We start from the raw sequence: 24,716 nt of genomic DNA on the forward strand, positions 1-24,716 counted from the left end.
TTGCAGGAGATGCTTCAGATTTCCCTACTGGAGAGCTCAAAAGCCTTCACCTGGTGTGTGTGAGTTCTGCTCTGAACTGAGCTTAAAGTAGGTTTTAATTACACTTTTCCACAGCTGCAGGAAATTCTCTAAAAACCCTCATCTTGGACTGGGGTGGCTTCTGGGGCTGGACTAAAACTTCCTCATTTGCTCCAAGAGTGAAGCTTTGGGGCTAGCAACCTGCTGAGGCCAGCAGCTGGCTGTACTTCCTGCTGCCTTGACTTTGCACAAGTTGAAGCTGGTGTTCCCCAGGAATTGCCCCCACCCCCCTCCCACCCCTGCTGGTGGCCTCCCCCAACTGTGTGGCACAACCCTCCACGGGGATTCTGCAGCACCTTTGGTATTATGGTCTCCAGGTTCTGGTCAATTTCCATCCCCAAATTGATTGCCTAGAAAGGCTGAATTTCTGCGGGAGCCAGGGGTGAATATAAGGCCCTGCTCTCCTGAAGCTTACATCCTGATGCACCAGGAAGGCAGGCCACCAGGGGCCCTCCAAGTCATGTTTGCATAAGGGCAGAACAGGAGTGAGCCTCATGGGCACTGGCCCCAGATGGGCATGATGCAGGTAGAGGGACAGAGGGAGGTGGTGAGTCTGAAGACTTGAGACTTCAAGGCGTGGGGGCAGTCAGGCCATGAAACGTTAGGGGCCCACTGGCTCAGAGGGTAAAGCGTCTGCCTGCAATGCAGGAGACCTGGGCTCGATTCCTGGATTGGGAAGATGCCCTGGAGAAGGAAGTGGCAACCCGCTCCCGTCCTCTTGGCCTGGAAAATCCCGTGGACCGAGAAGCCTGGTAGGCTACAGTCCATGGGGTTGCAAAGAGTTGGACACGACTAAGCAACTTGACTTTCACTTTCTGTTCAGCTATTCCCCTGGGCAGCTCTGAGGTTGGCAGGAAAATAGTCCCTTACTGGGAACAAGAAAGACAAGAAAGTTGCTTCCCGTGGGGCCTTTAATGATCTACTTTGTGGTGATAAGAGGCATTCTTGGGCTTGAGCTGACTTGACCTGCGTGTGTGCTCAATTGTATCCGACTCTGCGACCCCCATGGGCTGTGGCCCAGCAGGCTCTCTTCATGGAATTTTCCAGGCAAGAATCCTGGAGTGAGTTGCCATTTCCTTCTCCATGGGAACTTCCCAACCCAGGGATTGAATGCACGTCTCTTGCATTGCAGGTGGATTCTTTGCTGCTGCACCACCTGGGAAACCTCTGGCTTGACCTATCAGGTCCCTAAATAACCCATCCTTTCAATGCATCCGCTCTCGCTCTTGGCAGCCGGAAGACCCCACCTCATAGCCGGCCAGAGAAGGATGGCTTCCTACAAGGGAACCCGAACTGGTGACTTTTCTAGTTTGCATCGAGCCTCCCTCCAAATGAGGGGACCCTTTGTGGGGTGTTGGGTCCACAAGCCCCACTTGCTTCCTGTGCTCACTGGTAGCAGAGGCAGGGCTGTGTTGGCAGTCGCTTCCTGCACCCAGCGCCCGCCCGCCCTGGGGAGGGGCCGAGCCCGCCCTGCTCCTGATAAGTGAGGGCTGCCCTCTGAAGGAAACTCCAAAGAGAAAGCGGAGGGGGAGGAAGCACACAGCGGTCTGCAGGTGTGTGGGCCACGGCCAGGAGTGGCTGACGCGCCGACCTCCGCCCCACACACACACCTGCAGCCCCAGCCCCTTGCAGGCAAGGTAAGCCGGCGGGCAGCTGGAGGCCCAAGGACCCTCCTCGTCCTCGCCCTCTGGCAGCCCTCTCTGCCCAGCACGCCTCTCTCCGTGCGGCAACCTGGACTTTCCACGGCCCTTGAGAGGCGTCAGTGGCTTTGGGGTGGAGCTTTGGGTCTGATGGGGACTGTTTTCTGAGCTGGGTTCACCATTTCTAGGGTGGGCAGCTGCCGGGGCGGGCTTGGGCTGGGCTGTCGGCTGGGGAAGCAGGTGGACGTTGGGCCCAGCTCTGGCACTGAGCTGGGTGGTGTTGGGGGAGCCCCTTCCTACTCTTAGGGCCCTCATCTTCCCATCTGCACAAAGGGAGAGGGCTGGGCAATGTGGTCTCTTGAGGGGCCCTTGCGAAACTCAACCATTGTGATGGAGAAAGGGGTCTGAGTCTCTCACCTGGAACAACCCAGCTCCCCGGGTCTTGCTGCTGCCGCGGCGCTCTAACCTGCAGGCTTGCCCTCTGGCCCCTTGCTGTCCCGGGCACCACAGGCCACCTCCCAGCTGCCCGGTCGCCTCCTTCCCATCCTCTCCTCAGCGCCACCGCAGCCATGGCAGGCATGAAGACAGCCACCGGGGACTACATCGACTCGTCCTGGGAGCTGCGCGTGTTCATAGGCGAGGAGGACCCGGAGGCCGAGTCGCTCACCCTCCGCGTCACAGGGGAGTCACACATCGGTGGTGTGCTCCTGAAGATTGTGGAGGAGATCAGTGAGTGCCCACGACCCCCGCCGTCCACTGGGTCCCCCGGGGCTTCCGGGCCGGCCCTGCTGCGTGGCCCTCGATAATGGAGTCATAGTGACTCAGGCACCAGCTTAATCATTTGGTTCCAAAAAAGACGTTTCCCCAAGTCAACTTCCCCTCCCTCCCACTGTCGTCCGCCCTTCCTCCATGCCAGCTGGTTCTGCTAAGACCCCCAGGGACAAGACCCCCAGGGACCAGACCCGGCCACAGTCCTCTGGGCCAGGAGAGGCCTTGCCTGGGCTGAGGCTAAGGTCCCATTCTGGGGGCCAAGGGGAGGCCAGAGGGGGCTCCTGGTGACTCGGGGATCTGCTCCCACGCCCTGTCCCTGGGCGGAAGCCCTCAGCATGCTGGTGACAGGCCCCAGCCTGGGTGGGACGGCCCTGCCCCCACAGGAAGTTACAGCAGAGCCTCCTGTGGTATCAACCCCGGAGGGGAGCAGGGCCAGCGACAGGGGGCTTCTCATCGTCTCTCCCTGCTGGGGTGGGGGCTGCCCCTTCCTGGGAGGGCGACGGGCTGGCTCTGATAACCAGAGCCGGAAGACAGGCCCACGATAGGCCCATCCACCCCACGACCTGGGCCCCTGCGGGTGCGGGGCGGGGGCGGGCTGCCTCAGGCCCATCCAGCCCCCACCCCGCCACGTGCGGCCCAGGAGGGAGGTCAGTGGCTTGTGGAGAGTGTGGGGCCCCTCCGGACAGCCCGGCCACAAGGCTGAGGTAGTGAGGGGAGCCTCCAGAAGGCAGGGCCCCAGGAGGTTGTGAAAGCAGAAGTGGGCAGCAGAGGGTCCCTCAGGAGACCGGGTGAAGAGACTCAGGCAGGCCCGGCCGAGCAAGGCAGAGAGGGTGAAGACCAGGTGCCCCAAGAGAAGGCCCAGCTGGCCCCGGGGGACGGTCCACGGCAAAGCAAGAGGCCTCAGCAAGGAGCCTGGTGCTCCTTGTCGAGTCCAGAGTCAGGCCTGCGTGTGTGCTAAGTCACGTCCAACTCTTTGCAACCCCATGGACTGTAGCCTGCCAGGTTCCTCTGTCCAAGGGATTCTCCCAGCAAGAGTACTGGAGTGGTTGACACTCCTCCACAGGCTGCTGGGCCCCCAGAGTCGAGTCCCTCCAGCTCCTCCTGTCCCCCGCCCAGCAAATACTGTCCCCCCTCCACCGACTCCCACTCCTTTCTTAGGGCATCAGAGTCACTGATGCCCAGCCAAGCCGGCAGTGCCAACCTGGGGCCTGGAGAACAGCTGGGCAGGTGAGACCGACCTTTAGGGGCCAGCTTAGGGCCAGGGTGGGCTGCTGCACAGGGGAAGCCAGCATGGAGGTCGCACCCAGCCTGGGACAGTGTGAATCCTGAGTGAAGTGAAGTGGAAGTCGCTCAGTTGTGACCGACTCTGCGACCCCATGGACTGTATGGTCCGTGGAATTCTCCAGGCCAGAATACTGGCGTGGGAAGCCTTTTCCTTCTCTGAGGGATCTTCCCAACCCAGGGATCGAACCCAGGTCTCCCACATTGCAGATTCTTACCAGCTGAGCCACAAGGGAAGCCCATGAATCTCGAGAGGGGGCTGCAAACAGGGAGGAGCTAGGCAAGACACTGGGGCACGGGGCGTGTTCTGAACAGGGTGAGCGTGGGGGGCTCTAGGGAGGACTCCTGGAGTGTGACAAGGAACAAGGCTGGGGGACTGTTCTTCTGTCGGCTGTTTGGGATTCCATCCTGGAGGTGGAGAGCAGCAGGAAAGGTTCCCAGCGAAGGCTGTTGGGCTAAGGCAGGCCCCTCCCAACAGGGCGGGCTGGAGGCAGTAAGGATGGACAGGAGGTAGAGTGTGGAGGCGGGACTGCCGTGGATGAAATGTGGCTGAAGGTGAATGGGAGGCAGCCTAGCGGGAGGGCCCTTGTCACCCCGTCCCCAGGGTCTGCGGGGAGCTGATGAAGGGAGGGGGCGCCTCGGTCCACTAAGTCGTGTCCAACTCTTTGCAACCCCGTGGACTGTAGCCTGCCAGGTTCCATTGTCCAAGGGGTTCTCCAGGCAAGAATAGTGGAGTAGTTGCCATTTCCTCTTCCAGGGGCAGACCCAGGGGTTGAACCTGTGTCTCTTTATGTCTCCTGAACTGGCAGGTGGATTCTTTACCACTAGCGCCACCTGGGAAGCCCTGCCCATCGCCCCCGGAGTCAGGCAGAGCAAGGTTAAGAGGAGCCTCTGGGGGGCTGGGACTCAGGATTGCTGCATTCATAGTCCCAGAGCTGGGCGTGCAGGCAGGCGAACAAAGGTTTCTGGAATGATCGAAGCCAATGGATGTGCCCCTTAGCCAGTGGGTTTCTGGCCTGGGGCTCACAGCAGAAAGATGAAGCCATAGATTAGATGAGACCGGCTTCCCCTCACCCTGGGAAAAGGCATGGCCAAAGAGAGAGAAGAGGGTCCTCTTCCTGAACCAATGGGGATGGGCAGGGGCCGGCCTGGAGAGGGGTCAGCGAGAGAGAACAAGGGCAGAGGGGATTGAGGAGACAGGAGTGGGTACCGTAAAACCAAGAACAGTGAAGGCGCAGCGGGTGCTTCTGGGCAGGAGGAGGCTGGAAGGAGGTGGAGTTGGGGCCGGAGACCACTCCCCAGGAAGGGCTCTGACACTAGGGGACATGGCGCTTCCTTTGTCTCACCTGGCACCGGTTCAGGCTCCTGGGGGAGGATCAAGAGGGGAGTGCGCGTCTTCTGTCACTGGCTGCATGAGACCTCGAGGTGCTCGCACCTCTAACCGAAAGCGCGTGCTCTGTACCGGTGCGGCCACGTGCCCGTGTCAAAAACCTTCCACCCACCAGGGGACCTGCAGGTTAGCCAGCAAACAGCCGTTCTGCCACCACCTCAGTCCTAGGCCTCCAGCCTGGCCCTGCTCCTGGCCTGGGCCGGGGAGGGGGTGTTTACCACCTCTGGATCCCAGGCTTGTGCTCAGCGCTGGGGACAGGGCCCACCTAGGCTGACATGGTCGCCCTTGCCTGTGGCCCCACAGAACGCAAGCAGGACTGGTCAGACCACGCCATTTGGTGGGAACAGAAAAGGCAGTGGCTGCTGCAGACCCACTGGACGCTGGACAAATACGGGATCCTGGCCGACGCCCGTCTCTTCTTCGGGCCCCAGCACCGGCCCGTCATCCTGCGGCTGCCCAACCGCCGGGCGCTGCGCCTCCGCGCCAGCTTCTCCCAGCCCCTCTTCCAGGCCATGGTGGCCATCTGCCGGCTCCTCAGTGAGTCCTCGGGTGGCCCCCACGCTGCCCCCTGCCAGGGTCCAGCCCGGGGGAAGGTCCCTCCCTTGCCAGGCCCAGCCACTGTCACCTCATCCATGCCGAGCTGTTGTTCCCCCTCCAGCTTGGGGGGCTGGGACCCACCCCAAACTGCCCATGGGTGGGGCGGGAGGTCACAGGGCAGGACCCTGGCCCCACCTTGAGGCCCCGGCTCCCCTCAGGTATCCGGCACCCTGAGGAGCTGTCTCTGCTCCGGGCTCCCGAGAAGGAGAAGAAGAAGAAGAAAGAAAAGGAGCCGGAGGAGGAGGTGTATGACCTGACCAAGGTCGTCCTGGTCGGGGGTGAGCGCAGGCTGGGGCAGCCCAAGGATGCTGCTGGGGAGGGGGGCACCTGGGAGAGGCCTGGGTGGGTGGGTGAGGCGTACCGGGCCTGGCTGACCCCCACCCGCACTCCAGGCGTGGCCCCTGCGTCGTTCCGGGGGATGCCAGCCCACTTCTCAGACAGCGCCCAGACGGAGGCCTGCTACCACATGCTGAGCCGGCCGCAGCCCCCGCCGGACCCCCTTCTGCTGCAGCGCCTGCCTCGGCCCAGCTCCCTCTTGGACAAAACCCAGCTCCACAGCAGGTGCGCGGCCCCCCAGGTCTGCACGTGCCCTGGTGCCCCACGCCACGTGTCCTGCTCCCAGAGCCCACCCCCTCCCCTGTGGCCTGCTCGGTCTCGTCCCCAGGCCCCCTTTCCTGTATGTGTGTGCTTGCCCCCGAGCCAGCCCGGCCCCCTGCACCTCCCCGCTGCCCCTGGCTCGGCCCTGACCCCCGGCCTGTGCTCTGGCCCAGGTGGCTGGACTCCTCGCGGTGCCTCATGCAGCAGGGCGTCAAGGCTGGGGATACACTCTGGCTGCGCTTCAAGTACTACAGCTTCTTTGACCTGGATCCCAAGGTGGGCCGGGTCAGGGAGAAGGGAGGCTGGGTCAGTGGGACGCGGGGGACCTTGTGTCAGAGGTCTGGGCTCCGCGAAGGTTAGACACCTGTGGGAGTCTGTCCAGCTGGCTGTTTGTCGGTCCACACCCCCGTTGGTTAGCTCCACCAACATGGTGCTGGGCCCCCGTGGATGCCAAGGCCTGTTCCTCAAGGGTCGACAGGGAGAGACAGCTCAGTGTAGACCGTGGTAGGTGCTGGGAAGTCTGCTCAAGCGAAAGACGCCCGCACCTGGGCTCAGGGCAGGCTTTCTGTAGGCAGCGGCACTGGGACTGGCAGGAACCAGGGCAGGTGAGGGGTGAAGCTTTGCAGGCAGACACCTGTATAGCTCCCTCCCTGCCTGCCGTCGGCATGGCAACAAACAGGCTCAAAAGCCCCGCTTCTCTGTCCCCTCTTCCCTGCAAAGCTTGTAAGCATCGTTGTCTACAGAACCCTGGGGTGCCGTGTCTTTGCTCCCCAGAAGCCTTTCCAGTGGGTACTGCTTGATGCCCTCTCTCTCCTCAGCCAACTCCATCCTGGAGCCTTTCATCCCTGTCCTGTTGAGGTGACCAAGCCCTCCATGCTGTTTTGGTTTTGTCTGTACCGCGCGGAGGGCGTGCGGGATCTTAGTTCCCGACCACGGATGGAACTTGTGGCCCCTGCCGTGGAAGCATGGAGCCTTAACCACTGGCCTACCAGGGAAGTGCCCCAGTCCGCTTCTTACGTGACTGCTTAGGATCCCCACGCGCTGCTCGGGGGTCTACAGCTGCCCTGCCCCTCTCTGCCCTTCCTCCTGTCTCCGCAGCCTCTGGGAGTTGCGGGCCCCAGGGCTCCCTCTCCAGGCTCCTCTCTCCACCCTCTCTCCCAGGAAGCTCCAGCCTCCTGGGTTTCAGGATCATCTCTGTGCTCTTGAAGCTCTCAGTTTTACCACCTCCACCCCAGACCTTCCTCCTTGAGCTCTAGACTCTTGTGTCCAAGCCCTAGACTCTCATATCCAACTGGCCATCTCTGCTCTGGCACCTAACAGGCATCTCAACTTCTGTTTGAAACAAAACTCTTGATTCCCTGTCTGCCCAGTGCTTCCTCCTACCACGGACTCATGGCAAAAACGCGGCACTTACACGTCTCTTGTTGTGGCTCCCAGGCTCTAGAGCGCAGGCTCAGTAGTTGTGGTGCTCAAGCTTAGTTGCACCAAGTGGAATCTTTCTGGACCAGGGATTGAACCCATGTCTCCAGCATCAATAAGCAGATTCTTATCCACTGCGCCACCAGGGAAGTCCCATTGTAATTATTTAAGCTTTAATAGCCGGTCCATTATTTTTTATTAAACTTTTGGTTTTGAGGTAACTGTAGACTCACAGACAGTTATAAGAACTAATACATGAGATCCCAGACACCTGGCACTGGTTACCCAGTTACCCCCAACCAGTATCATGATCAGGACCTTGACCTGATACAGTCAAGACACAAGACAGTTCCCTCAGTCAATTGTCCTGCAAATCCATTTTTTAAAATATAAAAAGCAGTCTTTCCTCTCTGCCTACACACACACCATTTCCTACGCTCTTTATCCCAGTGTATAGGTTTGGATTTCCAGCTGGTATCATTTTCTGTCTGCCTGAAGGACTTCCTTTAACATTTCTTTTCAAGCTGACCTACTGGTGATGAATTCTTTCAGTTTTTGTTTGTCTCTGTAAGTCATTATTTTGCCCTTGATTTTGAAAAATACTGTTCTTTGATGTAGCGTTCTCGGTCAATATTTTTTTTTCCTTAAAAATACTGCCTCACAGTCTTGTGGCTTGTTCCTTTGTAGGTAATGTGTCTTTTTCTGACTGCTGTTAAACGGTTTTCTCTTTACCACTGGCTTTAAAGAATGATGATCCTATGCCTTAGTTTGCTTCAAGTTACTCATGCTTGGGGTCCATTGAGCCTCTGGAATCTGAGTTTGTAGTTTTCATCAGATTTGGAGAATCTTTGACCTTTATTTCTTCATGTATCTCTTCTGCGCCTCCGTTTTATGGGAGTCTGATTGCATGATGATTAGACACTGAAAATCGTCCCACAGTTCACACAAGCTCTGTTCAGTTTTTTCTTTCCCCCAGCCTGATTTTCCTGTGTTTCATTTTGAATAGTTCTATTGCTCTATCTTCAAGTTTACGAATCTTTTCTTCTCCCTTGTCTAATCTGCCATTATTACCCTGCCTAGAAGTTCAGTTTTGACCTTTTCAACATTTTCCATCTCTCCTTAACATGGTCATGCTTTCCTCTATCTTCTTGAACATACGAGATATATTTAAAATAACATTTTAGGAACTTCCCTAGCAGTCCAGTGGTTAAGACTAAACCATCCGTGGGTGGGGAAGTAAGATCGCACATGCAGCAAGGCCAAAAAAATAAAACCTTTTTAGTGTTTTTGTCTACTAATTCTATTGTCTGTGTCATTTCTGGATCTGCTTCTATTGATTATCTCCTAATTATGAGTTGTATTTTTCTGCTTCTTTTCATGCCTGATAATTTTTAATTTGATACCAGACCCTACAAATCCTATGCTCTTACGTGCTGGGTTTTTTAAACACTTTAAAATCTTATTCGGGGATAAAGTTAAGGCACTTGGAAACAGTTTGATCCTTCTAAGGTTTGCTTTGAACATTAATAATTGTAATTTATAATAATTAGTTAGGACTTCCCAGGTGGCCAATTGGTAAAGAATCTGCATACCAATGTAGGAGACACAAGAGAGAGAGAGAGAGAGAGAGAGAGAGAGAGAGAGAGAGGGAGAGAGAGGGAGAGAGAGGGAGAGAGAGGGAGAGAGAGGGAGAGAGAGGGAGAGAGAGGGAGAGAGAGGGAGAGAGAGGGAGAGAGAGAGAGAGAGAGAGAGAGAGAGAGAGAGAGATGTAGGTTCAAACCCTGGGTCAGGAAGATCCTCTGAAGTAGGAAATGGCAACCCACTCTAGTATTCTTGCTTGGAAAATTCCACGGCCAGGGGAACCTGGTGGACCATAGTCCATGGGGGCAACAAAGAGTTGGACAAAACTGAGCATACATAAAGGCAAAGGCAATTATTAATTAGACTGGACAAAAATTTACCCTATTACTGAGGCAAGGGCCTCCTGAGTATTCTGATGTTGTATACATATGATGAGGTTTCTCCAGTCTCTGTTGGGAGTATGAACTCTTCCCACCCTGGTGTGAGCTCTGGCAAATGTCCACGTGTGTCTTTCAGTGTTTTCTTCCATCAGCCTGGGCTTGTTTTCTTATACACACACGTACACTCATTCATCAGCTAAAGACTCAAAAGGAGCCCTCTGCTAATTCCATGCAGAACGTTCTCTCTGTGCAGTTGTCTCCTCTGCAGCCCTCTGCCCTGTGAATTCTAGCTGCCTTAGACTCACCAAATTCTCGGCTGCACCTGCTCACCTCTCACCTTGGGGAATATGCTGGGCTCCATTTGGGGTCCTCCTCTGGCCTGCAGCATTCACACTTGCTCCAGGCAGCAAGCTGGGGAAATCTCACCATTCATTCACTTGTTTCATAGCGATTAGTGGTTGCTGTTCAGGGTGGTCTGTTATCCACTATCTAAAATCCATTTGGTTTTCCTGTTTTCTTTGTTTTGTAAATTAAATGTTTTATTTTGTTTTGTGTTTTGGCTGCACCTGTGGTATGTGGGATCTTAGTTCCCTGAGCAGGGATCAAATCCGTACCCCACGCACGCAGTGGAAGCACAGAGTCTTAACCATTGCACCACTAGGAAAATCCCTTAAATTTTATTTTTAATCAAAATAACAGCTTAAGGAGTTGAATAGTCCCAATAGTAATAACAACAACAGAAAAACACTTCCTTTCTACCTCTTCTTATTCCAGATTTCTGATCCCTAGAGACTGTAGGTTTTAAGTCTAGCTTTTTATTCTAGTGTTTGCCTCTATATGACAAACTTAGATATGTCTATTCCCTTGATTTTTTTTTCATTCCATGCATTATCTATTCACTTTGTATGAAAGATGAAAATTTAGCTGTCTTATATCCTCCCTCCTTCCCCTACAACATACACCTCTTTTGCATCTTCCCAACTGAGCTGTGTTGTAGTTTTTGGTTAAAACAACATGAGCGCAGTTGTAAATGGTAACACATATAAATAGCGTTCTGAGCTAAGCCACAGAGTGACTATACTTCCTTTCATGGTTTATTTATTTTCTGTTAACTGTCTGTGCTGTGCTTAGTTGCTCAGTCGTGTCTGACTTTTTGCAACCCCATAGACTGTCTCCAGGATCCTCTGTCTGTGGAGATTCTCCAGGCAAGAATACTGGAGTGAGTTTCCATGCCCTCCTCCAGGGGTTCTTCCCAACCCAGGTTTCCCGCATTGCAGGCAGATTCTTTACCATCTGTTAATTGCCTATCTGTGCACAATTAGAAGTGAGATGCCAAAAATCTCTCTGGACACTCTCCGTGAATCCGTGGCCTGCCATGAGAGCTCTTCAGAGTGATGAGGTGGGATGTTCCTCCAACATAACCCAGTCCCTCCAACACTGCAGCTGGAGCACAATGCCCCTTTCAAAATGATTGGTTACTTTAGGGTATCAACCAGTGTTACATCTTGGAGAGAACCGTGGAATGGCAGCAATCTAGACCCATTGATTGACTGCTGTCCTTGAACTTCCCTTCACTATTTCCTGGTAATTCCTATAGCTGACTTCTTGATTCCTGACTCCCTCATCTCAATGGAGCTTCTATTTCAATGACTTGCCCTAAAATGGCAAACTGGTAATAGCTTTCCCTAAGTGGTTTGAAATCCTGTGTGTTTGAAAAGGTCGCTGGTCTGCCCTCACATGAAAGTTTGCATAATTCTAGGTTTGAAACATTTTCCTGCCAAATTGTGAAGCAACCTCTCATTGTCCTCGAGTTTCTAGTGTTTCTGTTGAAGAATCTAACTCCATTTAATTTTCAACCCTTCCATATGTGACCCTTTCAATTTTTCTTGGAGGAGTAGGAAAGGCCCCAGAAACTAAAGAATCTTCTTGGGAGTTGCCTGGTGATCTAGTGGTTGGGATTCAGCAATTTCACTGCCATAACCTGGGTTCAATTCCACATCAGGAAACTGAGATCTTACAAGCCACACAGCACAGCCAAACCAAAAACAAGACACAAAAGAATCTTTTCCTTATCTCTTGATGTTTAAAAAAAAAATCTCTCAATAGTATGTCCTCATGTGAATCTTTCTTCTTTGATTGTCCCACACACTTGCTGAGCCCTTTCAGATCAGAAGCCTGGGTCCTTGAGTTCTGGAAATACAAACTCTTTAATAATTTACTGCCTTCCATTTTTCTGTTTTTTTTTTTTTTCCCCCCTCTTGGAACTTAGTATATATTACACCTCCTGGATTTATTTTTACAAGAAAAAAATAGATATTTATCTTTTCTTTTCCTTTTTCATGTTTTTTTGTCTTTTTGTTCTACTTTCTGGAAAGTTCCTTGACTGATCTTCCAAATGATCGATTGACTTTATAATTTCTGCAACTGTCTTTTTAAATTTTAAGAGCTCTTATTTTCTGACTGTCCCTTTTTAGTGTTTTTTATTTTTTAGTGTCATATACATTTAGAAATACTCACAAATGTCACCAACACATCAAGCAATAGAACTTTACCAGCATTCAGAAGCCAAGCAGTATCTCCCACAGGGGGAACCATTAATGTTACTGCTAACACGATAGATTAGTTTTGCCCATATTTGAAATTTACATAAAGGAAATCAGACATTCTATATACTCTTTTATGTCTATTTTTTTTTCACTCAGCATTATGCTTGTATGATTCATCCATGTTGCATATAGGGTAGCATATTTCTCACTGGTGTGTAATATTTCAGGCTGTCAATACACGACAATTGATTTTAATTCTCCATTCTATTGTTTGTTATTATTAATTTTTGGCTGCACCGGCTCTGCACTGCCGTGTGCAGGCCTGTGGGCTCAGCAGTTGTGGAGCATGAGCTTAGTTGCTCCATGGCACATGAAATCTTCCCAGACCAGGGATTGAATTCGTGTCCCCTGCCTTGGCAGGAGGTCTCTTACCCAGCACACCAGGCAAGTCCTCCATTCTCTTGTTGATGGGCATTGTACAGTTTTCAGATTGGGCTATTATGAATAGAAACACTATGAACATTCCAGCATATGTCTTTTGGTGAACATATACCATAGTATCTGTAAGGTATACACCAAGAGGTGGAATTGCTGGGTTGTAGGGCACGCACTAGTTTGAAAAGTGAAAGTGTGTCCTATTCTTTGTGACGCCATGAACTATAGCCCACCAGGCTCTTCTGTCCATGGAATTCTCCAGGCAAGAATACTGGGGTGGGTAGCCATTTCCTTCTCCAGGGGATCTTCCCAACCCAGGGAGTGAACCCGGGTCCCCTGCATTGCAGGCAGATTCTTTACTCTCTGAGCCACCAGAGGTTATGGGGCAGGCACTGGTCTAGCTGTAGTAGATAACTACACCCCATATACCCCTACCAGCAGTGATGAGAGTTTCAGCTGCTCCACAAATTCACCAGTGCATGGTATTTCCTACCTTTCCCATCTTAGCTATTCAGGTGGGTGTGTAATAGCATCTCATATGGTATTTTGTTTGTTTATTCAAGCAGTTTTACTGAGATATAACTTATATACCATAAAAACCACCCACTGTAAGCAGTTTATTTGTAGTAAGATACAGCTATGCAACCATCACCACAATCCAATCTTAGAACATTTCCATCACCCCAGAAAGTTCTCTAGTGCCCATTTGCAGTCATTCCTTCTTCCACACCCAGGCAACCACTGATTTGCTTTCCTATGTGGCTTTAATGTACATTTCCCTGATGGCTAATCAAGTTGAGAACTTTTTCACATGACTATCAGCCCTTTGGATATCCTCTTTTGTGAAGTTGCTGTCCAATGTTTTACCAGTTTCTACACTGAGGTACTTATCTTTTTCGTATAGCCTTATAGGAGTACCTCATATATTCTGTGCAGAGTACTTTGACAGATAAATATATTGTGAATATATTTTCACAAAGACCAGAATACTTTGCCTTTTCCTTCTCTTAGTAGTTTATTTTGAGAAACACGAGCTCCTAATTTTAATATAGTCTGAGTCATATTTTTGTTTCATGATTAATATATTTTGCATCCTGTTTAAGAAACCTTTTATTCTAAAATTGCACAGATGTAGTCCTATTTTTCTCTAAAGATTTTACGGTTTTCACTTTGATATTCAGATCTGCAACTCAACTGGAGCTTGTATGTTGTAAGAGGCAGAGATACAAATACTTTACATTTTTTTAGTTAAAAAAATTTTTTTTAAATCATATGGGTATCCAATTGACCCAGGTCCATTTATTGAAAAGAACATCCTTTCCCCAGTGATGGCGAGATTTCCCTTGCCCCAAGGTGAACATACATGAGTCTCTCTCTGACTCTCTTTTTAAATATTTTTTAAGAATTGTTTGGGAGTGTCGGGTGTTAGTTCGCAACATGCAGGACCTTTGATCTTCCTTGCAGTACGCGAGACTATTTGTGGCATGTTAACTCTTAGTTGCAGCGTGTGGGATCTAGGGATGGAACCTGGGCCCCCGGCACTGGGAGCACAGAGTTTCAGCCGCTGGACCACCAGCAAAGTCCCTGCCTCTAACTCTTTTTGATTCCATTGATCAATTTGTCTCTGTCAATACCATGTTGTCTTAATTACTATACCTTTATGATTACATTCCTTTGCAAAATAGCTTCCTGTTCTTGTTTTATGAGCATAGAATTTTGTCTCTGTAAGGATTTCAACTAGTGTTTAAAGCTTTTTTCTGCTCTCTACATTGTCTTTATTTCCTCCAAGTTCTTTTTCCCCCTGACTATAGTTCATGCCAGCAGTTTTTGTTAAATGTGGATAATCCCTGCCTGCTCTTTCATACTTAGAAAGGCTCTAAGAAGCCAATTAGAAACCTGAGTGGATGAATAGGGCTTGGCATTTGGGAGGGTTTCCTGGGGAAAATGGGGCAGGAATGCCCCTCATTTTGGGGGATTTCTCTTTGGCTTCTCAGCAGTGAAAGCTCTGATCTCCTGACTGGGGAATAGAAGGCTCATTGCCAATGTCTTTGATGGCAAATGGAGAAGGGCTGAGGGTATCTCATCTTTCAAAATGCCAACTTTCTCCTCATTCAGCTGTTTTCAGTACCACTTACTCCCACCCAGCTGTGCCGGGAGTGCCAGATGCACTGGCTCAGCATCTTGAGAGAGTAAATCTCTGGTTTCTACCAGGTGCCAGCTGGGAGCAGGGAGTCACTCAGCTGCAGGAAGTAGGGAGGGACTGTTCCATTTACAGACTTTCTATGGTCCTCATTTGAGCCCACCCTCACTTCACAGAAAGGCTTCCCTGGTGGCTCAGACAGTAAAGAATCCACCTGCAATGTAGGGGATGAGGGTTCAATCCTTGGGTTGGGAAGATCCCCTGGAGAAGGGCGAGGCAACCCACTCCAGTATTCCTGCCTGGAGAATTCCATGGACAGAGGCGTCTGGAGGGCTACAATCCATGGGGTTGCAAAGAGTAGGACACGACTGAGCGACTAACACCTTCACCTCCCAGACCTGAGCCTGTCTACGACATGAACTGGGATGCCTTTGTTCAGGTCTTAGTTCTTTTTGCTGTTTGCTTTCTGATTTTTCCAAACTCATTAGTGCCTTTGCCATAGAACAAGAGAGGGAAAAGAGTGTGAGAACCCAGCTCTCCATCCCTGCAACTCAGTCCCTGTCCATGTTTGTGCTTTTCGTCTTCCAAAATTTTGTTAGTATCTCTCAACCTGCTTTAGTCCCCTCTCTCTTCTTAGTTCTTTTGCCTTTATCCTTGTTATGCCTTTGCTATTGATGTTGGTGGGTTTCAGAGGGAGTGTGGGCTTAGTCTTACTTCCATGGGTAACTGGGGTTGCCCCTTTGAGCTCCCTGCTCCTTCTCTCTGGAATGTCCTTCCTACCACTCTTCTCGTCAGTGGCTCCTTGTCATTCCCAGGTGTCAGCACAGCAAGCCACCTCCCCAGGGAAGCCTTCCCGGAATGCTTCCTTCTGGGGAGTAGCAGCCCTCCCCCCGCCCCACACCCTAGTTCCATTCTTTCTCATCACCATCAAACTTGTGGGCTTCTTGCCTGAGCACACGAGTGAGCCCCTGCTTTGGAAGTTACTTCCTTTATCGCTTTGAATCACTTATTTATTGAGAGATTTACTCAGCCCCAGCCTTGTCCCTTCACGCAGGGCACACAGTAGACAAATAGTCAATATCTGCCCAGAAAGGTTTAGAGGGAAGAAGCCGCCGCCTGCCTGGGCAGATGGGGTTGGCAGGCTGGGGTTGGGGTCTGCTGCCCCTGTGGAACGACTCCATGAGCTTGCACAGCACAGGCCGGGCTGAGGCCGGAGGCTCGTGGGGAGCTGGGTGCATGGGGTGCTCAGGACAGATGTCACCCAACCAACCCAGCCTGCCCCTCCCTCCAGACAGACCCAGTGCGGCTGACCCAGTTGTACGAGCAGGCTCGGTGGGACCTGCTGCTGGAAGAGATTGACTGCACCGAGGAGGAGATGATGGTGTTTGCAGCCCTACAGGTGCCGGGCAGGCCGGGGGGCCCCTGGGGGCTGGGTGCGGGCCAGGCCCAGGGCAGGGTCTTCCAGCGGGAACCCTGCATCAGGGGAAGCCCTGTTGGGCAAATGAGCTGCCGGCTCAGCCGTCCCTGGCCACGTGCCCCCTCCAGTACCACATCAACAAGCTGTCCCAGAGCGGGGAGGTGGACGAACCGGCAGGCACAGACTCAGGGCTGGACGACCTGGATGCAGCCCTGAGCAACCTGGAGGTGAAGCTGGAGGGGTCGGCACCCACGGACATGCTGGTGAGGAGGGGCTCCAGTCAAGGGCTGGGGTCAGGGCTGAGCGCAGGGTCTGGGTGGCCCCCCTGACTCCTCTTTTCCCCAGGACAGCCTCACCACCATCCCAGAACTCAAGGACCATCTCCGGATCTTCCGGTGAGTCTGGGTCCAGCCTTGGCAGCCCTGCTGGAGGCAGGCCCAGTGCGGAGAGAGGATGGTAGAGAGGGGGGTGGCCTGTCCTGAACCTCCCGCCACACCCTTAGGCCCCGGAAACTGACTCTGAAGGGGTACCGCCAGCACTGGGTGGTGTTCAAGGAGACCACCCTGTCCTACTACAAGAGCCAGGAAGAGGCCCCCGCGGACCCCATCCAGCAGCTCAACCTCAAGGGTGAGTGATGGCGGTCTGCGGGACAAGGACAGGGGTGGGGCAGGGGCATGCAGGGGCCTCATCTGACCCACCTGGGACTGGCCAGGTGAATGCTCTCACCTGTCTCCAACTAGGGGCCGGAAGATGCCCTCTGACCCGAGGCCGCTGTGCAGGGCTGGCATTCACCCAGGGCCCTCGCACCAGGGCTCCTCTCCCCAGCCTCCTAGCCCATCCCTTCTTCCTCCAGGCTGTGAAGTGGTCCCCGATGTCAACGTCTCAGGCCAGAAGTTCTGCATCAAACTCCTGGTGCCCTCCCCTGAGGGCATGAGTGAGATCTACCTGCGCTGCCAGGATGTGCGTGAAGGGCCGGGACCAGGGCCCCTGGAGGCTCGAGCTAAATGGGTGCTGGGCGGGGCCAAGCCAGGGGCACGAGACGGGGCCAGGCAAGGGGCAAGGGTCAGGGTCAGACCAGGGTCCTCACCTCTCTTCCCGCCCATCCCACCCCAGGAACAGCAGTATGCCCGCTGGATGGCTGGTTGCCGACTGGCCTCCAAGGGCCGCACCATGGCGGACAGCAGCTACTCCAGCGAGGTGCAGGCCATCCTGGCCTTCCTCAGCCTGCAGCGGACAGGCGGCGGCGGCGGCGGGGGCTCTGGCAACCATCCTCAGGGTCCTGATGCCTCCGCCGAGGGCCTCAACCCTTATGGCCTTGTGGCCCCACGCTTCCAGAGAAAGTTCAAGGCCAAACAGGTGCCAGGGAGAGTGGGTGGTGGGAATGACCAGAGGGTTTACCTGGCCAGCCTCGACCTCTGGATCTCCACAGACCCTTCCCCTGGAAATGCACGCCCTCACTCGCTCCTTCTCCTTCCCGGGTCCTGAGACTGGGTATAACCCTCTGGGAGGGGTCACAGTCCAGCTGCCCCGTCCTCCTCAGGGCCTGGCTCAGCTCACGTGGCTGAATGCAGACAGGGTGCACGTCAGTGGCCCCACGATGGGCACTCCCCACCCCAGGCTTGGCACTGTCCCCACCCCAGGCTCTACATCCTCTCTCCTTGATGGGGACAGGCAGGGGGGTCTCAGGGACCTTGGCAGCCCCTCACCAGCATGGTCCTGCAGCTCACTCCACGGATCCTGGAAGCCCACCAGAACGTGGCCCAGCTCTCATTGTCTGAGGCCCAGCTGCGTTTCATCCAGGCCTGGCAGTCCCTCCCCGACTTCGGCATCTCCTATGTTGTGGTCAGGTAGGAGCCCCACCCTAGCCTGCTCAATTAGACACAGCCCTCCCCTGCTGCCTGGGGGCACCATGTGAAGCCTTCCTTCCTGTCCTCGGAGGGTAGACCTTACTGAGGGCAGCCCGTGTACACCCCCTCCATCCTGCACCTGTGCAGCACACACTAGACAGCGATCAGGCCGAGAGAGTGGGTGGCCCCCTGCACCCATCCCAGCCATGCCACACACCGGTCTCTCTCTGGGCCTTGGGCAGCTGGTCTATAGGACAAGGTTGAGTGGTTGCTGTGAAGGGAGCACCCCCTTTGACTGCCCACTTTCCGAGCCTGTAGACAGGAACAAGCTGAGGATGATGCTAAAAAAAAAATGTTCCTATTGAAAGGCATGGACTATTTGGCTGACGCTGCTAAATGCTGTCATAGTGATTACATCAGTGAAGCCCCATTTTCCATGAGGAACTTGAGACCCAGAGAAACTAAGGGACTAACTTGCCAGCTTGCTCCTGAGTGCTACACCAGGCTCTCTGGGTGGGTTCCAGGGCCATGCAGAGTCGGGGGTTCCCCCCTCACACTCTCCACTTGGGCACCAGGTTCAAGGGCAGCAGGAAAGATGAGATCCTGGGCATCGCCAACAACCGGCTGATCCGCATTGACTTGTCCGTGGGCGACGTGGTCAAGACCTGGCGCTTCAGCAACATGCGCCAGTGGAATGTCAACTGGGACATCCGGCAGGTGGGCCTGGAGTGAGGGTCGGGGGAGGGACCTGGGACTGCGCTGGACCCAGCCAGGGGTAAGGCACCAGCCCTCTGACCACCCGCCCCACAGGTGGCCATCGAGTTTGACGAGCACATCAACGTGGCTTTCAGCTGCGTGTCCGCCAGCTGCCGCATTGTGCATGAGTACATTGGGGGCTACATCTTCCTGTCCACGCGGGAGAGGGCCCGGGGGGAGGAGCTGGATGAGGACCTCTTCCTGCAGCTCACGGGAGGCCACGAGGCCTTTTGAAGCCTGTCTCACTGCCCCCGCCTGCTCACCACCTGCCATGACCACTCCTAAGTCCACACCCACTGGGACTCACCATCCACACCCTCTCCAGACATGCAACGACCGAGCCGGACCCATTCACTCACTGTCACTGGTTTTGTGTAGACCAGGGTCCTGGCTGGGTCAGACCCTGCCATCCTCCGGGAGGGTGGGCCCTCATTTGCACAGCACCCGCCCTTCCCTTGTCTGAGTGGCCAGGACCAACACCTCTGACCCAGCTGAAGTCCCTGAGCACACGAGGAAGACTGGCTGCAGCCACAGGATGATAACTCAGAGTTTCATACATTTTTTAAAAAATAAATATTTTATTGTTGGGTCATCCCTCTTCCTCTGGAGCCATGAGTGGGGTCTCTCTGATGCTCTGTCTTTTCATTACCAGCCAAGGAGAGGGTCTTTCCTGAGACAGAGAGGAGAGTTGGTTAGAGAAGGGAGAGCTAAGTCAGTCTGAGGTTGCAAGCTGGGAAAGAGGTGAGGGCAGAGGGCACAGGCTTCAGGCACAAAGAACAGGCTGGCTGGGGTGGTAGTTCTTACGGGTAGGGCGCAGCTGCAGGGCCTCCTTGAAATACTTGGGAGGCAGGACGCCGTCAGCATTCCCTGGAGTCAGGATCACACCATTGGCAGAGCGAAAGAAGGGGATTCCATCTGCAGACAAAGCTAGACCTGTGACTCAAGCCCTCTCAGAAGGCCTGGGGTGGTCCCTCCTGTGTCCAGACTCACCTGCCAGGGCCAGGGGCCCATTGATGAACACAGCCACTTCACAATTTGGCCGCATGCCTGAGTGGACAATTGGAGCTGGGGCCTGGGGTGTCTGGATTGTAGTTATCAAACCTGGGTGGGCTGGGGTCCTGGGCTCATTTCAGTGGGTGGGGAGGGGGTTTGTTCCTGCATGCAGCGTATGGGCTGGCCCTAGACAAGAGGCTATGACCCTCGGAGGGGGACCTGGAAGGACAGATTGTGTAGGAGTAGCTTGGGGGAGGGGCACTGACCACTGATGACACCAGGGTCCCCAGGCAGCCCTGGGGCCAGGTGGATATGTGTCCTTCCTCGGCAGGATAGGCCCTTGAGCAGGATGGACGGCCAGTGCTGCCGGAATGTGCCATGGACGAGCATCAGGGGCAAGGCCTGCGGGGTCTCCAGGGGCTCCAGCTCCAACTCAGGCACCTGGGATGGATGTCGGGGGAAGGGCGGCAGTGACCCTCCCCTCACAGGCAGGGGTCACACATGGCTCTGCCACTTGTTCCCTTAGTACCCACCTGTAGGGAGTGACCCTGATTGGCCCGGATGAGGGGGCCGGTGCTGGGGTCCCCTGGCTGCAGGGCAAAGCGCTGCTTCACATTGGTGTCCACCACGCGTTGAACATCTTCAGCTGAGAAGCTGCGGAACTGGGGCAGCTGCAGGAGGGCGTCCAGGGGCACGAAACCATCTGTGGGAAGCCAGGGTGGTAAGGAATTGACCTTGCTCCGGCCTGGGCCAGAGTTTACAGGAGGAGCCTCAAACCGCAAGACCAGAGCCCGTGTGACCTTTAGAAAGTCCCCCCTTTCTGGGCCTCAGTCCCTCACCTTACATGAAATAGGCTCTGTCTCACGGAGAGACAGGACCCCCCTGTCTCACAGAGGGTCACAAAGATCAAGGGACCTTTTTGAGGACAGAACCCAGCCCAGAGTGGACACTCAATAAACATCTGTTGCCCCAACACCCCTAGTGCCCAATCTCGGTGTGTTTATTGGGCCACTGGGCTGGAGGTATCACCAGGCCTGGCCAGACAACAGGCTCCTCTCCCAGTCCGCCCTGGACATGATCCTGGGCTCTGGGCCTCAGCCTTCCCTGTACCTACTGTGCTGGCCCCGAGGACTGTGGTAGGAACCATGGCGGAAGGCGATTACCGACCAGCTCACTCTACTCCCTGGGCTCTAAGCACTCCTGTGCCCAGCCCCTAAGACGTCCACTTACCAGCCCGCATGGGAAGGCCCAGCTTCAGGGCCCCATGGCGCAGGGCGTAGGACAGAGCCTTGGACAGCTGGACGTCTCGGTCCTGAAAGAGCCCAGCGCTGACCCTCAGTCTCAGTGGTGACCCTGCCTTCCCAGCTGCTCACCCTGAAATCTGAGTGACCTGCCGCAGAAGGAGACCAGAGGGACAGCAGTCCCTGTGCTCCTGGGAACAGTATGACCCAGCAGCTCCCGCTCCCATGCCATCAGCATTTCCCAGGGAGCCGGGCTCAGAGCTGCCCTCCCCTGCCCTCCCACACTGGGAGCAGGGGTGAGGGTGGAGAGGGGAGCACCTGGTCCCGGGGGGGTCTGTGAGCCCTTCTACCCTTGGGCCCAGCTGCTTCCCTCCTCCTTCCTCCAGTGGAGTTCATGGCCAAGACCTGTGGGGAGCAGTAACACGGAGACTGTTAAGGACCCTCCCACATCCCCATGCTGCCCCGTGTCACAGAGCCTCAAGATGTGAGAGCTGGGAGGGGGATATTCAGATCACTAAATTCACTTCCCACCCCCAACTCCCTGGAGCCGATAGGGAAACTGAGGCCCAGCAGGCAAAACTTCCCAAGGTCACACTATGTCAGCCACGGGTCCCAGGGAAGCTGAGCCCCCCTGATGTAGGCTCGCTGGTCTGCTCCGCAAGGCGCGCCTCGGGAGGCGCGGCCCGCATCCAGGCTAAGGGGCGGAATTGTTTGGGTCGGCCAGACAGACGGAGTGGGGACAGACAGGAAGGCTCACCGACTCGGGGTGCCGGGCAGCTGATCCGGCGGGGCCCTGAGCGCCGGGACCGGCCAATGAGAAGCCGAGAAAGAAGGAGGCAGGCACTTCCGTTCCGAGGAAAGGGGCGGAGCCTGCGGGAGAGTGGGCTGGTGAGTGCCAGCTGGAAGCTGGAGCTTCCAGACGGTGGGAGGGGTCCCGGCATGTCTAGAGTTGGAGCCAGGACCTTTGGTTTGCGGAGACAGGGGTACTGCGGGGAGGCAAGACCTTTGGTTTGGGGAGACAGGGGCACTGGCGGGGGAGACAGGACCCAGGACCTCTGGGTTGTAGGGATGCCGGGGAGTCTAAGGGATGTCTGGTAGCAGGAGCCTCGGAGCTCTTGCTGGGATGATAAGACATTTTACTGCCCAGGGAGTGGTCAGGGGAGTGCAGAAGGGCTGGGGGGCGGGGGGTTGGGTACCCTCAGGAAGTCTGTGACAGAGGGGGCCAGCTGCCGCGTCCAAGGGAGGCTGTGGGCCCCCCGAGGTGACAGGCTTGGCTGTGTCGTCCCCAGAACTGCCCTCTCCAGGCCATGGACCCTGAGGTGTCCCTGCTGCTGCAGTGCCCCCTCGGGGGGCTGCCTGAGAAGCAGGTTCGGGCTGAGCTGAGCCCAGCCTATGATCGTCGCCCGCTGCCAGGAGGGGACAAGGCCATCACCGCCATCTGGGAGAGCCGGCTTCAGGCCCAGCCCTGGCTCTTTAATGCCCCCAAGTTCCGCCTGCACTCCGCCACACTGGCGCCCACTGGCTCGCCAGGGCCACAGCTGCTCCTGCGCCTGGGCCTTACTTCCTATCAAGACTTCCTGGGGACCAACTGGGCCAGCTCAGCTGCCTGGCTGCGACAGCAGGGGGCCACCGACTGGGGTGACAAGCAAGCCTACCTGGCGGACCCCCTGGGCGTGGGCGCTGCACTGGCCACTGCTGATGACTTCCTTGTCTTCCTGCGCCGATCTGGCCAGGTGGCTGAGGCACCTGGGCTGGTGGACGTGCCCGGTGGGCATCCTGAGCCTCAGGTGAGATGCCAGGCTGGGTGCAGAGGCACAAAGAGCCACAAAGCTCAGCATTGTCTTCCTCATCTCTTAAAAGGGGAGTTGGCCTGGTGCTTCTCCAAAGTCTCTTCTTAGGGGTAGCCTCTCAGCCTCTCTGCTGAATCCTGCCCCAGACCCATGGGAAGCTAGGGAACTGGGGGTGGGGTTGGGGGTGGGGATTGAGAACCTAGCTGAACCTGTAGTTGCGCATCTGGAAAAAGGGGGCTGGGGTCAGAGAAAGTGGCCCTCAGGGCCAGGGAGTGTGGGGGAAAAGTAGGGCAGAAAGAGGGGAGCAGAGACTGAGCTTGACCTCTCACAGGCCCTGTGCCCAGGTGACAGCCCCCTGCACAAGGACCTCCCTGGGGAGCTGGTGGTGCATGAGCTCTTCTCCAGTGTCCTCCAGGAGATCTGTGATGAGGTGAGTGAAGGGCAGGCGGAACAGAGCTGTGGGCAAGGAGGGAGGAGGTAGAACAAGCCAGAATTCCACAGCTCCAGACTGGCACATGGCTTGTGGGATCTTAGTTTCCTGACCAGGGATTGAACCTAGGGCTTTGGCAGTGAGAGTACAGGACTCCTAAGTGCTGGACTGTCAGGGAAGTCCTAGGCATCCAGCATTGAGCAAAGAGCTTGGCTTTGCAGCTAGGCACACTTGAAGTGGAATTCTAACCCTTGCCTCTGTGTGCCTCAGGGTTTTCCTCCCTACAGTGGGGATAATGATAAATGTCTTGCCTACTTCCCCACCAGGTTTGTTGAAAAGAGGGATAAATAGGAGTCCCAGTTACTAAAGCAACTTCCCTTGGGTGACTCTGGGCAAACTGTTCCATCTCTCCAGTTCGTTTTCCCACATGAAATGAACGTGCCCAAGATCGGACTTTCTGTGACTCTCGGCACTTGAACTACAAACTGTAAAATGCTGTACTAGGGTAACATGCTGTTCTTCATTGAGGGGGCAGGGACATGGGAATTGGGCACTGACAGGTGGTACCCCTGGCCCCAGGTGAATGTGCCGCCACTCACCCTGAGCCAGCCGCTGCTGTTGGGCATCGCCTGCAATGAGACCAGTGCCGGCCGTGCCAGTGCTGAGTTTTACGTCCAGTGAGTGATCTCTGGGGGACAGAATCCTGGGTCCTGGATTAGGTGGGTGGTTGAGGGGCATGGCTGAGGGAGCTGGTGCTCCACAGGGACCCTCCAGGGGCTAAGCACTCACCAGGCCACTCTCACATCCTGTCCAGGTGCAGCCTGACTTCTGAGCAGGTGAGGAAACACTACATGAGTGGGGGACCTGAGGCCCACGAATCCACAGGAATCATCTTTGTGGAGAAACAGGTTCGAGGTGGCAAAGTGTGTCATTTGGATAAGCAGCTGGGTTGGGGCTTGCAGAGGCCTGGTGATGCATGTCTGTCTCCCAGGCCTGAGTCAGACGGGGCTCCCAGGTCTCAGAGTTTCTCTCTAGAGCCAGAAGTCCTCACGGGGTTACCTTCAGCCCAAAGGAGAGTGCCAGGGACCTGCTCAGCTCCCTTAACATGAGGCTCTGAGGCTCAGGAACTGTGGGCACAGCTCCCACAAGAAACCTGACTCTGAGATGTCTGGGTCTCACTGTCTCTCCCCACAGAGTATGCAGAGGTTGCAGGAGACTGAAATGTGGGCTGAGCTCTGCCCCTCAGCCAAAGGTGCCATCTTCCTCTACAACCGGGTCCAGGGAAGTTCCACCTGAGTCTCCTGGAGTCCCCAGCCCTATCACCACAGCTCGGAAGACAATAAAGGACTTTATTCTTGGATTCTTTTGGCATCTGCTGTTTCCATGA

General features: G+C 55.0%; 3 protein-coding genes across 6 annotated transcripts; 2 read left to right on the forward strand and 1 right to left on the reverse strand.

Annotated features, from left to right (window-relative positions):
- On the forward strand, nucleotides 1,574-19,483 carry FERMT3 (fermitin family member 3). Of its 2 annotated transcripts, none has more exons than XM_018042781.1 (15): nucleotides 1,574-1,715; nucleotides 2,229-2,447; nucleotides 5,464-5,697; nucleotides 5,916-6,035; nucleotides 6,150-6,318; nucleotides 6,528-6,630; nucleotides 16,147-16,254; nucleotides 16,401-16,535; nucleotides 16,618-16,667; nucleotides 16,775-16,899; nucleotides 17,126-17,232; nucleotides 17,386-17,628; nucleotides 17,995-18,119; nucleotides 18,695-18,836; nucleotides 18,930-19,483. In XM_018042781.1, the coding sequence occupies exons 2-15, from the start codon at nucleotides 2,288-2,290 to the stop codon at nucleotides 19,107-19,109; spliced, it is 2,001 nt and encodes a 666-aa protein (XP_017898270.1). In that variant the 5' UTR covers nucleotides 1,574-1,715; nucleotides 2,229-2,287; the 3' UTR covers nucleotides 19,110-19,483. The 2 variants fall into 2 exon arrangements, with proteins under 2 accessions (XP_017898270.1, XP_017898269.1); XM_018042780.1 differs by having other exon boundaries at nucleotides 2,275-2,447.
- Nucleotides 19,430-21,933, reverse strand: TRPT1 (tRNA phosphotransferase 1). 2 transcript variants are annotated; one of them, XM_005699844.3, is made up of 8 exons: nucleotides 21,867-21,933; nucleotides 21,428-21,514; nucleotides 21,099-21,180; nucleotides 20,402-20,571; nucleotides 20,135-20,309; nucleotides 19,866-19,922; nucleotides 19,680-19,790; nucleotides 19,430-19,545 (listed from the first exon to the last, which is right to left on the reverse strand). In XM_005699844.3, the coding sequence occupies exons 2-8, from the start codon at nucleotides 21,503-21,505 to the stop codon at nucleotides 19,454-19,456; spliced, it is 765 nt and encodes a 254-aa protein (XP_005699901.2). In that variant the 5' UTR covers nucleotides 21,506-21,514; nucleotides 21,867-21,933; the 3' UTR covers nucleotides 19,430-19,453. The 2 variants fall into 2 exon arrangements, with proteins under 2 accessions (XP_005699901.2, XP_017898273.1); XM_018042784.1 differs by lacking the exon at nucleotides 21,428-21,514 and having other exon boundaries at nucleotides 19,431-19,545; nucleotides 21,867-21,930.
- Nucleotides 21,857-24,689, forward strand: NUDT22 (nudix hydrolase 22). Of its 2 annotated transcripts, none has more exons than XM_005699845.3 (6): nucleotides 21,857-21,997; nucleotides 22,399-22,896; nucleotides 23,231-23,329; nucleotides 23,909-24,006; nucleotides 24,144-24,237; nucleotides 24,524-24,689. In XM_005699845.3, the coding sequence occupies exons 1-6, from the start codon at nucleotides 21,923-21,925 to the stop codon at nucleotides 24,623-24,625; spliced, it is 966 nt and encodes a 321-aa protein (XP_005699902.2). In that variant the 5' UTR covers nucleotides 21,857-21,922; the 3' UTR covers nucleotides 24,626-24,689. The 2 variants fall into 2 exon arrangements, with proteins under 2 accessions (XP_005699902.2, XP_005699903.1); XM_005699846.2 differs by having other exon boundaries at nucleotides 21,994-22,092.

Source organism: Capra hircus, chromosome 29 (genome assembly GCF_001704415.2).
Source record: "Capra hircus breed San Clemente chromosome 29, ASM170441v1, whole genome shotgun sequence".
NCBI lineage: Eukaryota > Metazoa > Chordata > Mammalia > Artiodactyla > Bovidae > Capra > Capra hircus.